This window comes from Ictalurus furcatus, chromosome 29, assembly GCF_023375685.1.
Source record: "Ictalurus furcatus strain D&B chromosome 29, Billie_1.0, whole genome shotgun sequence".
Classification (NCBI taxonomy): Eukaryota; Metazoa; Chordata; class Actinopteri; order Siluriformes; family Ictaluridae; genus Ictalurus; species Ictalurus furcatus.
Window position 1 is genome coordinate 6,493,571 of NC_071283.1, and position 14,277 is coordinate 6,507,847.

Consider the following 14,277-nt stretch of genomic DNA (forward strand, 5'->3'; position numbering starts at 1 on the left):
ATAATGAAGGGATGTCTTAAGATGTCGAAGTCCTGAAAATGACCTCTCTGAAGTGCAAGATGTTACAGGGACTGTCACTGCCAGTTTCACAAGTTTGGCGAGTTCTGGCAACATGGTTCTCAAACTAGCTGCATTTACATTGACAACAATAATCCACTCTTAATCTTAAGACCATACTCTAATTAAGAAACTACCATGTAAACAGCAATTTTTACATACCTTAATCTAATTAAGGTCATGATCGAATTAAGCTCTAATTGAATTAAGACAGGTGGAGTACTCCTATTGTATTTGCATTATGGACGTGTATTACAGACATGTAAGCACCTTAATCACATTATGAACACATTATGCCTTTGAAAAGGCAGGCATTCTTATCCATGTCCATAGAAAGCATGGTACGTATTGTGACCCATAAATTCCACCAATCCGAGAGGTTCTTGAGTTACAATAGACTTTTTGATTGGTTCAATTAGTGGAGAATATCTCGTTTTTCCACGGGATCGCGCCTATGATCTCGGGAATCAGCTGTTGTCAAAACCAAGAAATCTCAATCTGCGGAGAGATTCCAGTTAAAAAGGGAAAGTGACAGTGCCTGTGCTAAAACGAGAATAAAAATTGCCGTGGCTTTTGAAAGGTGGCGAAAATTCAGAGATCTCAAGGGATTGAAGACAGTGATGGCTTTTTAAACTGTTGAACAGGTAACACATTTTAGTGGCTTAATAGGTAGCTTGCTAACATTAGCATGCTTGTTCTCTTGATTCAGCTAGGTATCAAGTTTCCTATGTTTTTTTTTTTTGTTTGTTTTGTTTTGTTTGGTCATTGTGTTAAATTGCACTTATTTTCTGCTAGCTATGAGAGAGAGAGCAACTCGCCTCTACTCCAAGAAAACCATATCCACTGCCATCTCTATTGTCAAGTATTGGAGGTCACATACATCCCATATGAATACCTCAGTGTTGCAAAGTCTTGCAAGACAAATAAGCAACTGCAGCTTCAAAAACAATCCCAAAATAAGCCCAATATTATTATAGCCTTAATCTAAGCAGACTCAATAAATGAGCTTTCAACATATTAAACTGAAACCACTCACACTTTAAAAAGTAAAAACAGAATTTATTTAATTAAAAAACATCAAACGGCAACAATGCTTATAGGGAGGTCAGGCACTATCCACTCATCTCTGAACACGTGAGCAGAATGTGATTGGAGAGATGGAAGTGGAGATTACATAAGAACCATAAATATTAGTAGATATGGTTTCTCATTCACCCATTCACACACACCCCAATGGCAGCAGAGCTACTATGCAAGGCATAAGGAGGAATTTGACTTGCCATTGAGAGGTGTCTTGGCCAAGGACACTTTGGAATGTGGAGTCATGTGGCCAGGGAATCGAACTGCCAACCCTACGATTAGTGGACAGCACTATTATTATTGTGAGGCTGTGAGCAGACAATGTCAGTGTATTGGGAGAAAATAGCGACCATAAATGTAAAAAAAAAGTTTCTTGTCAGATTTTTCAAACAAGCAACCACATTTTTTAAAACAAGCCAGGAAAAACTGATGGTATATACATACTTGTCAACTCTGATAAGTATACCTCAAACCATCCGTTATCTCCAGAGCATCCAGAGGAGCAGTGCCGAAGCACAACCCACGTAACTTGCGATTTTATGTGTCAAACAGAGATGGTGATAGAGAGGCAAAAGTTCAGTATTATAGCTTTAACTTATGATTTTAATATAATAGGCTTTATGGCAATTCAAATATCCATACCACAATTCTCCTCATTGAGCTGAGTGTTTTGACATGTCACATGTTTATGTTGAGGTAGATTTGTGATCCCACTTATTTTGGGGGTTAATGTGCATGTTATTAGAATACCCATAATGCAATTCTCATTGTTGAGCTGTGTGTTTTGACATGTCATATGTCTATGTTGAAGCAGTTTTGTAGTTCCACTTATTTTGGGAGTTCACATGCACGTGACATCATGTGATGTAACTCGAATACTCATAATGCAGTTCTCCTCATTGAGCTGTGTATTTTGATGTCACATGTCTATGTTGCTGTACTTGTCTGATTCTATTTATTTTAGGGGTCAACATGCACTTGATGTCACTAAAATTACCAATGATGCATTTCTGCATACTCAGTTGAGAGTATTGTTATTGCTGGCTCAAATTTAGCCTATTACCTGAAGACACTTAAAAATTCAACATAGAAGCAAATACTCACATCTGCAAACCCAGTTGGAGATAGAAAAATAAGACACCAGCCGTGAGTGAGAAGAAGCAAGGTTCCAGATTTATCGGTTCCGTTCCACCACACGAGATCCACACCGATGAGAATTCTCAGAAGTGACCTGACACCTGGAGATGAGGCTCCTTTATTTATACAGTGTTCTACACAAATAATACCATTATTTTTTAGAAAGAGCTTATCAAAAATACCATTCTGTTTTAGAAAGGGCTTATCAAAATTACCACTATGTTTTGGAAAGAGCCTTTTCCGACCACCATTAGGTTTGAAAGGGGTACGAGACACAACATTTCGGAGAGACCTTGGTCTCACAGTTATCTCGCGTTCGCCCCACACCTCCAGGGTCCGGGGTTCGAGCCCCGCCGTGGCCCTGTGTGTGCGGAGTTTGCTTGTTCTCCCTGTGCTGCGGGGGTTTCCTCCGGGTACTCCGGTTTCCTCTCCCAGTCCAAAGACATGCATGGTAGGCCGATTGGCGTGTCTAAAGTGTCCATAGTGTATGAATGGGTGTGAGAGTGTGTATGTGAGTGTGCCCTGCGATGGATTGGCACCCTGTCCAGGGTGTACCCCGCCTTGTGCCCGATGCTCCCTGGGATAGGCTCCAGGTTCCCCGTGACCCTGAAAAGGAGTAAGCGGTAGAAGATGGATGGATGGATGGGGTTCTACTACTGATTTTTGAATGAGTTTGTATGGGGGAAAGTTAATCAGAAAATTTTATCTGGAATTTCACATGATGTGGGAATGGTGATGAAAGTAATCACACACTCGCTTCCCACCATATTCTGAGGTATGATCCGTCTTTTTAAGTCAAACTGTGCGGAACTAGGTAGGATCAGAATATTTCCTATGGAGATAGTAAATTTAAAAAACAGTGTCTCTGGTTCCCTGTTTGCTCTTCTAGACTATTTTTTTAACATTAGCGTGTATTGGGGATTGAGACAGGAAATTCCATGCACATGGGATCAATTACCAAATTGGATTTCCTGCTTCTCTGGACCAAGCTTACAATTATAATTATAATAATAATAATAATAATAATAATAATAATAATAATGAATACATGCCCACCACCTGATATGGCAGCTGCTTCATACTGAAAGGGAAAGTCCTCAAAGGGTTGTTAAAACAGCTCAGAAAATCATTGGCACACAATTACCACCAGTAAAGAACATATACACTACACACTGCCTTAGAAAGAGCGAATCATATACAACCACAGTGTCCTGTATCATGAAACTCTGGACTCCAGTTCCCATCAGCCACTGCACTGCACTGCACTACATGTCACATGACCACCTGCACCTGATTCACGTTTCTGTTAATGAGCACTCTTGTGTATATATAGCCATTGTCTGCACTATTTCTCGGTCTTTCGTTGTCTTAGACTTCTGTCTTCTATGTCATGGTGTTTTGTTTCATGCCGTGGTGCTATGCCAAGTTGCCTTTGTGTCTTTATTTTGTTGTACGTTTGTTTAATAAATGTTATAATCTGCGTTTGCCTCTGCCTCAACCTCGATACGTGACACAGTCACCCTGCACAGGCACTTTTCTGCCCTCTGGCAAATGGCTCAGGACTATTTGAACACACATTATGCGATTCAGGAATAGTTTCTACCCCAGTGCCGTAAGAATGTTCAACACGCATTAATATGTAATAACAGTAATGACACTGGACACTTTGTAATAGCACTAATGTCACTTTGCAACTTGTCACTTTATGCCTATTGTATTCTCATTATTGCCTCATTGACAAGCAATTGTTATTTTTTATAATTCTTGTACACAGAAACATGCATAGCAGTGATGTATCTATTGTAATCCTGAATTGTCTATAGTGTGTGGAGCAGAATTCAAGAAAGTTTTTCATTGTAGTTGTACTGTACACATGGCAATAAACAACTTTGACTTTGAACTCTTTTTCTGAGGTTCTCAGAAAACAACTTCTTTTTGTGCCATGATACACTTCCACAGACATGTGTTGTGAAGGTCATACTTTGATAGATCCCTTTTCTTTAAATAAAATGGGGCTCTCACTCTCACCTGATTGTCGTCCAATTGATTGAAATTGACTGACTCTAATTTCACAGTCAAATTAACTGCTAATCCTAGAGGTTCACATACTTTGAGACTCACAGATATGTAATATTGGATCATTTTCCTTAATAAATAAATGATGAAGTATAATATTTTTTGTTTGTATTAACTCTTCTTATGTTTTCTTCTTTCAGACAGCACTGCCAATTGTCGGAGATGTTGGCTCACTTCTGAAGGTATTGTGTTTTTCATAGTCTCTCTAGTTGTCTTGTAAGTATGTACTCGGTCCATACCAATGTCTTTGTCTATATTATTCTATAGAGACAATATTCATGATTGACTAAAACAGAGGTTTTACAACAACAAGCAGGCTAAGACAGTTCAGTTTCGTTTGAAAAGTTCAAGCATGATGTCCTCTTATAATTATTAGAATTTTTCTTACTAGGGGTTAGTACATAAGAATTATAATGGTCATGTTTCTTAAAGTAATCAGTCTCATAAAATTATATGGATGTTAATATTCAAGGCTTTAGATATTAGTAAAATAATTCACTATAATTAATTGATTAAATTCATTAATAATGTAAATTGCCATAAATAAACTATTATATCGTAATTATTAATTAAAAATAATAATAGTGACAAAGTTTTAGAGTTCTTCAATGGTAGTTTGGCTTCAGTTTTGATCTGAAGGACAGCAAACACAGGAATAGAGTCATTTTTATTGACCATTTAAATCAGCAAAAACAGGTAGCGGTGCATTATAAAAATGGCAGTGAATGTTTTAAATGAGTAGATATTTGTGTGTGTAAACAATATTGCTGCCATTTGTCAATCAGTTTTAATCATGGGGGCTTAATTTATTCAGACAGCTCTAACGTATGTTTTCATGGATTTGCATGAAATTTGAAACATACTTTATATCCAGGACAAGATTTTGAGATCATGTGCAAAGTGACAAAAACAAGCTTAATAAACATGTCAGTTTTCAGCAGGTATGTGACAGGGTAAACAGTGAGCTATTGTTAATAACTTAAAAATATTGTCCCTCTAAGGACACCCTAATAACTGATACAGTCTCACTCAACCTGGCCTCTAGAAGTGCTATCTTTTGTAAAATAAGGGGTTCAGTGAAAGTTCTTTTTTGCTACGTTTTGTTTCCTTTTAACCCTAAAAATGTGTCTTTTTGACCATTTAGCTCCACCACTCAAATGTTTGATAATGTGCAATATTGCAGCATATACATCACATTTTTTCCATTAAGTCACATACAGGCAATAGTGTAAAACATGTCAGCATAATTCCTGAGTCCTCCTAAATCATTTTGCTTTATGGTTTAATTACTTTTCTCTGATATACTTTCTGCCATCTTTAATTAAGATTAGGATCTAAAAAATTTTTCCCCAAAAGCAGTCCTAGGCCATTCATCCAATGCATAAAATATCAAATTTATCAAGTAGAAAGGTTGCTGACAAAACCATACCGAAACAATTTGGCCACTACAGGTCAATGAAATTTTAGCCTATTACATGTACTGTATGTGCTAAAATAGCTGTATTTTCTGATTGCAAAGTCAAATTTAGCATAACTTTACAATACCTGGTCAGTAGGACACTCTCTAGCCACCCTTTAAATTTCATAACAGTAGTGGCTGCTATAACTAATAAATGCACATATCTATTCACCCATCTGATATATGAGGATGAAATTTGCTTAGCTTTTTTTTTTTGTAAAAATGTAAAACTTATGTGAAGTATTTTTCTAATTAATATATTTGAGGAAGAAATACGGCTTCTCAAAAACTGCATGTTCAGGAAATGGCAAACTTTTGGACCCTGAGCTGTGTGAGTGTGCATGTGTGTGACTTTAATAAGCCAAATGCATAATACCCTTGTCAAAAAATCCTAAAGGATTCCAATAAGGAACTTGTACAGGATTATCATTAGAATTTCTATCATATTTTGGAACCATCCCTATAAAATTCCTATAGAAATTGTCTTTAGGACAAGATATAAATATCCTGTAGGACCACTTCTATAAGATTCTTTAATGGAATCCATTTGGGTTCCTATTTAGATCTATATGGGAATTCAATGTGATGTTTTTAAGAATCAGTGCATTTATCAAAATTGTCACCATATAATTATTCACCATATAAGTTAAATGACATGAAAAAATTAGCAAAAAAAGTTATCCAATAGCAATTGGGCCAGTGTGAAAATGTATTTGCCCCCGTAGTTACTAATTCCCCAATTCTATGAAACTGCATTCATAATGCATTCATAATGGAGTTCAGCTGGACTAGGCGTAACCAGCCCTGATTACTGGCAGCCCTGTTCAATCAAATCAACACTTAAATAGAACTTTTTCAACAGCATGAAGTTGATTAAAAGGTCATGCCAAAGTTTAAATAAATTCCAGAAATGATGAAGAAGAAGGTGATTTCAAAGCTATTTCAGAGGCCCTGTGACTCCAAAGGACCACAGTGAGAGCCGTTATCTCCAAATGGAAAAACTTTCCTAGAAGTGTCCGACCGTCCAAAATTCCTCCAAGACCACGGCAACTACTCTTCCAAGAAGTCACAAAAGAGCCAAGGACAAGATCGAAGGAACTACTGTCTTTGAGATCCTTGTTTTGTGTGAGGGGCTGGCCTATAAAATGTACACAGTGTCTTGTTACTGATAGTCTAATCTCCTTAAGAAAGATGTGTTCAAGTGATCCATGCCCAGTCATAAGTTTCAGAGGACATAGTGGAGGGAGTGTCCATGTGTCAGAGTCTGGACAGCTTGCAATCAGTGAAGGAACAATGAATTAAAATTAATCAAGAACTTTTACAGGAGAATATCTGGGTAGCACGTAATCACATGAAGCTTAATAAAAGTGTACCCACTTTATCCTGGTTAAGGTTGTTGTGGATCTGGAGTCTATTCCAGGAACACTAGAGCGCTGGAGAGCTCAACCTGGATGAGAAAATAGAGCACCATCTGTACACACCAAGAGGCAGTCTTGTACAGCCAATCCACCTACCAGTATGTTCCTGTGAGGTGGGACAAAATTGGAAAACCCAGATGAAACACAGGGAGAACATGAACCTTCACACAGACTGCAACCCAAACTCAGGATCAAACCAGGAGCCCAGCTCTGGGAGTGTATATACACTCACCATCCACTTTATTAGGAACATCTGTACACCTACACATTCATGCCAGTTATCTAATCAGTCAATCATGTGGTAGCAGCTCATTGCAAAAAATCATGCAGATACAGGTCAAGAGCTTCAGTTAGTGCTCACATCACGTAGGTAAAAAATGTACTCTCTATGACTTTAACCGTGGCTTGGTTGTTTGTGCCAGATGGGCTGTTTAAAGCATATTAGATACTGCTAATCGCCTGGGATTTTCACACAGAACAGTCTTTAGCATTTCCACAGAATGGTGCAAAAAACAAAAAACATCCTGTGAGTGGAGGGTCTGCAGATGAGCCAGAAAGCATAGCTGGCCTCATCAATCCACTGGAACTCGATGCCTCTTTGCTGTTAGAGGGTGTAGTTGCAAAAGAAGCATGCTGCTTATACACATGGATGAGCTGATTAGCATTGTACACCTGACACCTATTTACTCTGCTAGATTAACAAGCTCTCTTTCACTGCATTTACATGAGCTGCGTTTACATGGACAATAATAATCCACTCTTAACCCGATTAAGACCATACTTTGATTAAGAAACTACCATGTAAACAGCAATTTTTTCTTACCTTAATCTAATTAAGGTCATACTCGAATTAAGCTCTAATCAAATTGACAGGTGGAGTACTCCTGTTTTAGTCGCGTTATGGACGTGTATTACAGATATGTAAACACCTTAATCACATTATGAACGTCATGTGAGAGTTTTCACCGCATTTTGCGACAGGACACGATCACACACAGTTCTCAACATTTTACAGCGAACAAGAGAGTTCGGCTGCGTCCCAAACCGCATACTTACCTACTATAGGCCTGTAGTGGGGAAAAATATATGTATCTCGGCTACTATATAGACGGTTAGTACGCGGTTTGAGACGCAGTCCACGGCTTCAAGCAGTTGTCTATTAGTACGTATAGCATGACAAATAATTAACTGCACTTAAAGTGTTCGTAAAAAAAAAATCAAAACACCCAAAACTGTATACGGTACCATAACGAAGATGAACTGTATGTTGATACGTCAAATTCTGGGGGGACGTCGGATGGCGTGGCGCGGTGACGTAATGACCCGGGCTGTTAATTATGTTCTAGAACATGTAAAACGGGAACATGACAGCTACTCATGTAAACACCTTAATCACATTATTATCTTAATCAGAGTAAGGTCAATAATTAGATTACTGCTGTAAACGTAACTTTACTGCTGGTAAACGTAGTCTTTGTGTGTGCCCCTCTCTCTTTAGATATTTAGTGTGGTCTGAGCATAATTTGGTGTGAACCTGAGTTTGACAAGGCAGAGGTGCAGCCAAGTTTCATTGATCAAAACACTTTTTACTTTCTGCCATGAAAACTAGAGAAAATGAATGAGTGGTTAAAATGTAAAGAAAAAAAAATCTTGCTCTCGTAGTCCCACATGATTTGCTGTCTTTGGCTAATGAGGGAAATAATTCAGAAACCTAATATGTTGTGCCACAAAATTGCCCATGAAATAGCCTATGCTCAGTATATTTAAAAGTGTAGAGTAAAAAAATTAAGTAAAATATTCATTACATCAAAATCATTGTGTTTTTATCTTATTCAAATAGAATAGTGAAGATGTGGGTGTGGTTAAATGACAGTGCAGAATGTGACCTACAGAGTGTGTTAGTGAAAGTTTCATATACATTGTCTGCTTGTGACAGAAATTTGATATCAGAGAATCATAAATACAAAGTTTCATGAATTTTCAGAAAATGTTATGTCTCCCAATGTTCACCTAATAGAACTGGCACAAAGAATCGACTTATTTGCAAATGAAACATCATTAAAACATACCAAATTATGTTTTAACATTTCTTTTAATATAACATAATTATGTGTGTTTCGCAAAATGTCAGTAGGAAGCAGTATTTATTTTCTTTCACTGGTTGTTCAACTTACTTAGGCAACTATGAATAAAAAATAAATGGCCAGGACACAACATCTGCTTGTCCTGGGTGCCAGGGCTAATGAATTGTCCACCCCTGCTCAGATAAAGGGAAAGAAAAACATGATGTGGCCATAGGCTTACAATTGAATTATTTGTAATGCTTTTCCTTCCAGGTACTTGCAGTTATAAGTAATTAATGATGAATAATTAATGATGGATTAATTATTCTGCTGAGAAACACTTTGTGCTACATGCAGGTGCAGATTATTAGGCACACAGATTAAAGTACCACAGCATTCATTGTATGAAAGTACACATATCGTGTGTTTGTGTGTTCACTTATGTTTATTGTGACTGTAGAATGCCTGCAGTGTGTGCCAGATGGGAATACCAGGATTACCTGGACAGAAAGGGGAGAAGGGAGCACCTGGAGCTCCTGGTGGGGTGGGCATTCAAGGAGATAAAGTAAGTGTCTGACCAAACAAAAAACTATCACAGACTAAACTAACACCAACTTCCAATACTTTTATAGTTACTCTAACAGTAAAACAAAATCTTTTGTAGCCTTTGTTTTGTTTGAAAATGGGAAAAAATTCGAGTACACAATCCCTATTTGTTCTGTTTCCTGGGATAATCAGGGTCTGAGAGGCCCACTTGGTAACCCAGGAAAAGAGGGTCCTAAGGTAAGAACAGACAAAGCTTGACTGTAATTTGTCTAGCTCATTTTCTGTATGTATGCATCTGTGTGTGTGTGTGTGTGTGTGTGTGTATGTGTGTGTGTGTATATATATATATATATATATATATATATATATATATATATATATATATATATATATATATATATATATATATATATATATATATGTGAATGTTTAAATCAATCATAAAATGTGCCATCAAAATCATTTTCCACATCCTGGCTTTTGGCTTCAACTGTGTTGTCTGTCCCTTCGGTACTCTCTGACTTACAAACACACACACTACCCATAAACTGCTTGCACTTCAGAGCACACAGATGAAACACTATCACAAACCTCGTGTTATCTTGCGATTGGAGGCGGATGCCTTATATTTGGGAACGGAATCATGTGATCGAGTTCTGGGAGGGTAATTATACCGAATTATTCAATGTCAGACTTTGGCTCAGGCATTTCAGAATGACAAAAACAAGCAGCATTGCCACTGTGCTGTATAAGTTGGCCACATGCACTGAATATCCAGTCATGTCAGCCAATTATCCAATCACATAATTTGTTGAGGAAAAAGTCACATGACTTCTTTGAAGTTCAATAAGGAATTTATTTGGTAAATGTGTTTCATCATTTTTTCTGAGCATGTCTTCTTGAGCTGCTTTAATTCTTATCAAATTAGAAAATATCTGCCTTACTTGAGCCTCAGAAGTTTTTTTATGCACATTTTGGAGATTTTATTTGCATCTATTCATTCCATCCAGCGTTTTAAAAAAATGCGATATTCCAAAATTCGCATAAAAGTATGTGGATGGAAATATGGCTGCTGCTGATCTAAAGTTATTGGCACAGACAGGAGCAGTCTGGCTGTGCTGTTGCACACCTAATGTATATGTCAGTAATCAAAGGACCTTATTTTAAAAGCTCACACAGCTGATGTTATTTTTCATTTAGTAGTTAGTTTGACATGCTGTGCTAACATCTAAACAATAAGTTCATATTACATTTTAGACTCAATATTGTCTGTTTTTGTTCTATTTCACCAGCAAAAATATTTCCAAAAAATGCCACAGCAGGTCCTGCTCCTTTTTCCTCCTAATTTCTTTTGTTCAGACAGGAGATTTATGATGTTATTTATTTTATATATTTTGAAAAGGGAAAACGTTTTTACACATACTACTTTTTTTTTTTTTTTGATCATAGAATTTTTATTGGAAATTTGCATTTTACATATTATAACACCCCCCCCCCAAACAACCCCAACAAAACAATCACAGCCAAAACCAAAAGAAAGGGGGAAACAAAAAACAGTAACAAACAACCAACCAGAAAAACAAAAACAAACAAAAAAAAGTGAGTATTTACCGTCTACCTCTCCTCAATCCACCTCCAGGGTGCGTACATCATTGAAGTAGGTAATAAATTGTTGCCATTTTCCCAAAAATGATTCACCCCTGCCTCTGATGTTATACTTGATTTTTTTCAAGTTTTAAAAAGAACAGAGTTCCAAAAGTTCTGCAGTTTGGGACAGAGTGCAAACATATGACTGAGGTTACAGGGTGAAAGTCTGCATTTTTCACACGTCTGGAACATTGGGATATATTTTAGATAGTTAACTCCTAGAGAGGTGAGCTCTACTTTAAATTGTATGAAACTAAGTCTAGCACAAGACGTGGTGGTATGTATATTATCTAACGCTCTGCCCCAGTAATCATCCTCAAGCTCTAGGTCTGTCATATATCAAGGAGGTAAGTCTGGACTTCAGTTCCCATCAGCCACTGCACTGTACTACATGTCACATGACCACTTGCACCTCAATCACGTTTCTGTTAAATGAGCACACTTATATATAGCCATGGTTTGCACTGCTTCTTTGTCTTTCCTTTGTCTTAGACTACCGTGTTCCATGTTCCCGTGTTTTCTTTCATGCCACAGTATTTTGCCTAGTTGTCTTAGTGTCTTTGTTTTGTTCTTTGATTGTTTAAATAAATGTTGTATACTGCGATTGCTTCTGAGCCCATCCTTGATTCGTGACAAGGCCCAATTCCTCTTCCCAAGCACTAATGGTTTTGATATTGTAAGAATCGTCCTGTGACCAGATCGTTGCATATATCCGTGAAAAAATGCCACCCTTATGTGGGTTCAGCTTGAACACCTCTTCCCATGCAGACTTTGTAGGTAAGGAGGGAAAAGCAGCGAATAGGGAGGAGACACAATGCCTAATTTGAAAGAAACGGAATAGGTGAGACAGAGGCAGGCTCAATGATGAGGATAATTCAGAAAAGTTTGCAAACACATTATAAATGAAAAGATCCTCAAAGCATTTCAGACCCTTCTTTTCCCAAAAAGAGAATGTGGAATCTATAAAGGAGGGGGGAAGAGGTGCTTATTACGTATTGGTGCCATGGTTGAGGCCGAGATGGATTTAAAATGACGGCGAAACTGAGAGGTACATACTATTGGATTATCCGTGTATTGTGAAAGGGGTATAGGAAGGGAGGACACATTGAGACCATTGAGACCTCACCATAGCAGGGAGGGAGGTTGAAATACAAGACTTTGTTTCTTAGTGGCATCATGGAAGAGAGGGGGCCTGCACCCAAAGCACGTGTTTCTGAATATTAGCCGCCCAATAATAATACATGAAATTGGGCAAGGAGAGGCCACCACTTGGTCGACTCCTTTTGAAGTGAAAATTTGGAAACCCTGGGAATTTTTCCTGCCCATATAAAAGAGGAGATTAATTGGTTTATATTCTTGAAGAAATATTTGGGTAAAAACAAAGGGATGGACTGGAAAAGGTAGAGGATTTTGGAAGAATGTTTATTTTTACCGTGTTTATTCTACCAAGAGGGGATAATGGTAGAGCTGCCCATCTTTGAAAGGCTGACTTCATGTATGAAATTAAGGGTGTAAAATTTGTCGCCATTAATGCAGAATAGGAACGGGTGACATTTGAATTTTGAATCCTCCAAATGAAAAGGTATTTCAGTCTGTTTTATTTTTTGGCCAGATTGGTTTATGGGGAAGCATTCACTCTTTTGTAGGTTCAGTTTATACCTGGAAAATTTCCCAAAGTCATTTAATATGCGTATTATCTCTGGAATAGATGCAATTGGATCTGTAACATAAAGTAGTAAGTTGTCAGCATATAGGGCTAGTTTATGTTCAATTGCTTTGCGAATTATACCCTGAAATACAGGAAGAGTTCTAAGCGTTGAACATGAACATGAAATTTCTTATAAAATTCGGAAGGAAACCCGTCCGGGCCAAGTGATTTCTTAGAATTGATTGAGTTAAGGCCTTTAGAGTTTCCCAAAGTAAAGAGTAAGAGATTGAATCAGTTTGATTAGTAAGAAGAAAATCATCTATCAAAGTAGAAATATACTTGAAAAATGCTGAATCAGATAAAAGTAGAGAATTAAGCTTCCATGGTGGACGAAACGCGTGATGTGAAGGCAGAAGAATGTCAAGACTTAAAGGAGCATGGTCTGAAATAACAATTGGTAGATATTCAGAGTTTACAACCCGAGAAATTAGAGAGTTATTAATAAAGTAATCAATGCGAGAAAAAGATTTATGTACGTGAGGAAAAAAATAATATTTTCTCACTGTGGGGTTAAAATACCTCCACAGATCAATGTAACCATTCTGAACCATAAACTCGGAGAACACCTTTTTCATTGCAGAGGGAGCCTTTGTAACAGAGCTAGATTTGTCCAAAACTGGGTCAATAACAATTTAAATTTCCCCCAAATATCAAGAAATGTGTGTTCAAAGCAGGAATTTTTGACAACAAATTCTGAGCAAAAGGAGCATTATCAAAATTCGGGGCATATACATTCACCAAAACTACTGGCGTCTGTGAAATTTACGCTTCCACAATCACATATCTACCATTTACATCAGAAACAACTTTATCAAAAAAAAAAGGCACAGTCTTACTTATCAGGATAGAAAATCCTCTGGACCTGGAATCAAAATTGGAGTGGAACATATGCGATGCCCAGAGAGCTTGGAGTCTGCGTTGATCCCTGAAACGGAGATGAGTTTCCTGAAGAAATTCAACGCCAGGTTTTTGTAGTTTTAAATGTGTCAAAACCTTGGATCTTTTAATGGGACCATTCAGACCTTTCACATTCCAACTTAGGAATCTGATCGAGCTTCGGGTATTTTCCATCAATTTAGATTAATA

The 14,277-nt window shown here is 37.5% G+C and overlaps 1 protein-coding gene across 6 annotated transcripts in view; it reads left to right on the forward strand.

Annotated features, from left to right (window-relative positions):
- The window catches only part of LOC128604273 (collagen alpha-1(XIX) chain-like), a 250,103-nt gene that overhangs the window by 164,145 nt on the left and 71,681 nt on the right, over nucleotides 1-14,277 (forward strand). For all 6 annotated transcript variants that reach the window (XR_008385160.1, XM_053619275.1, XM_053619277.1 and 3 more), the window contains 3 exons: nucleotides 4,491-4,532; nucleotides 9,751-9,855; nucleotides 10,029-10,073. Coding sequence is in view for 5 of the 6 variants with exons in the window: in XM_053619275.1 (XP_053475250.1) it covers nucleotides 4,491-4,532; nucleotides 9,751-9,855; nucleotides 10,029-10,073 (192 nt within the window). In the remaining variant the exon portion in view is untranslated. The remainder of the gene's footprint in view (nucleotides 1-4,490; nucleotides 4,533-9,750; nucleotides 9,856-10,028; nucleotides 10,074-14,277) is intronic.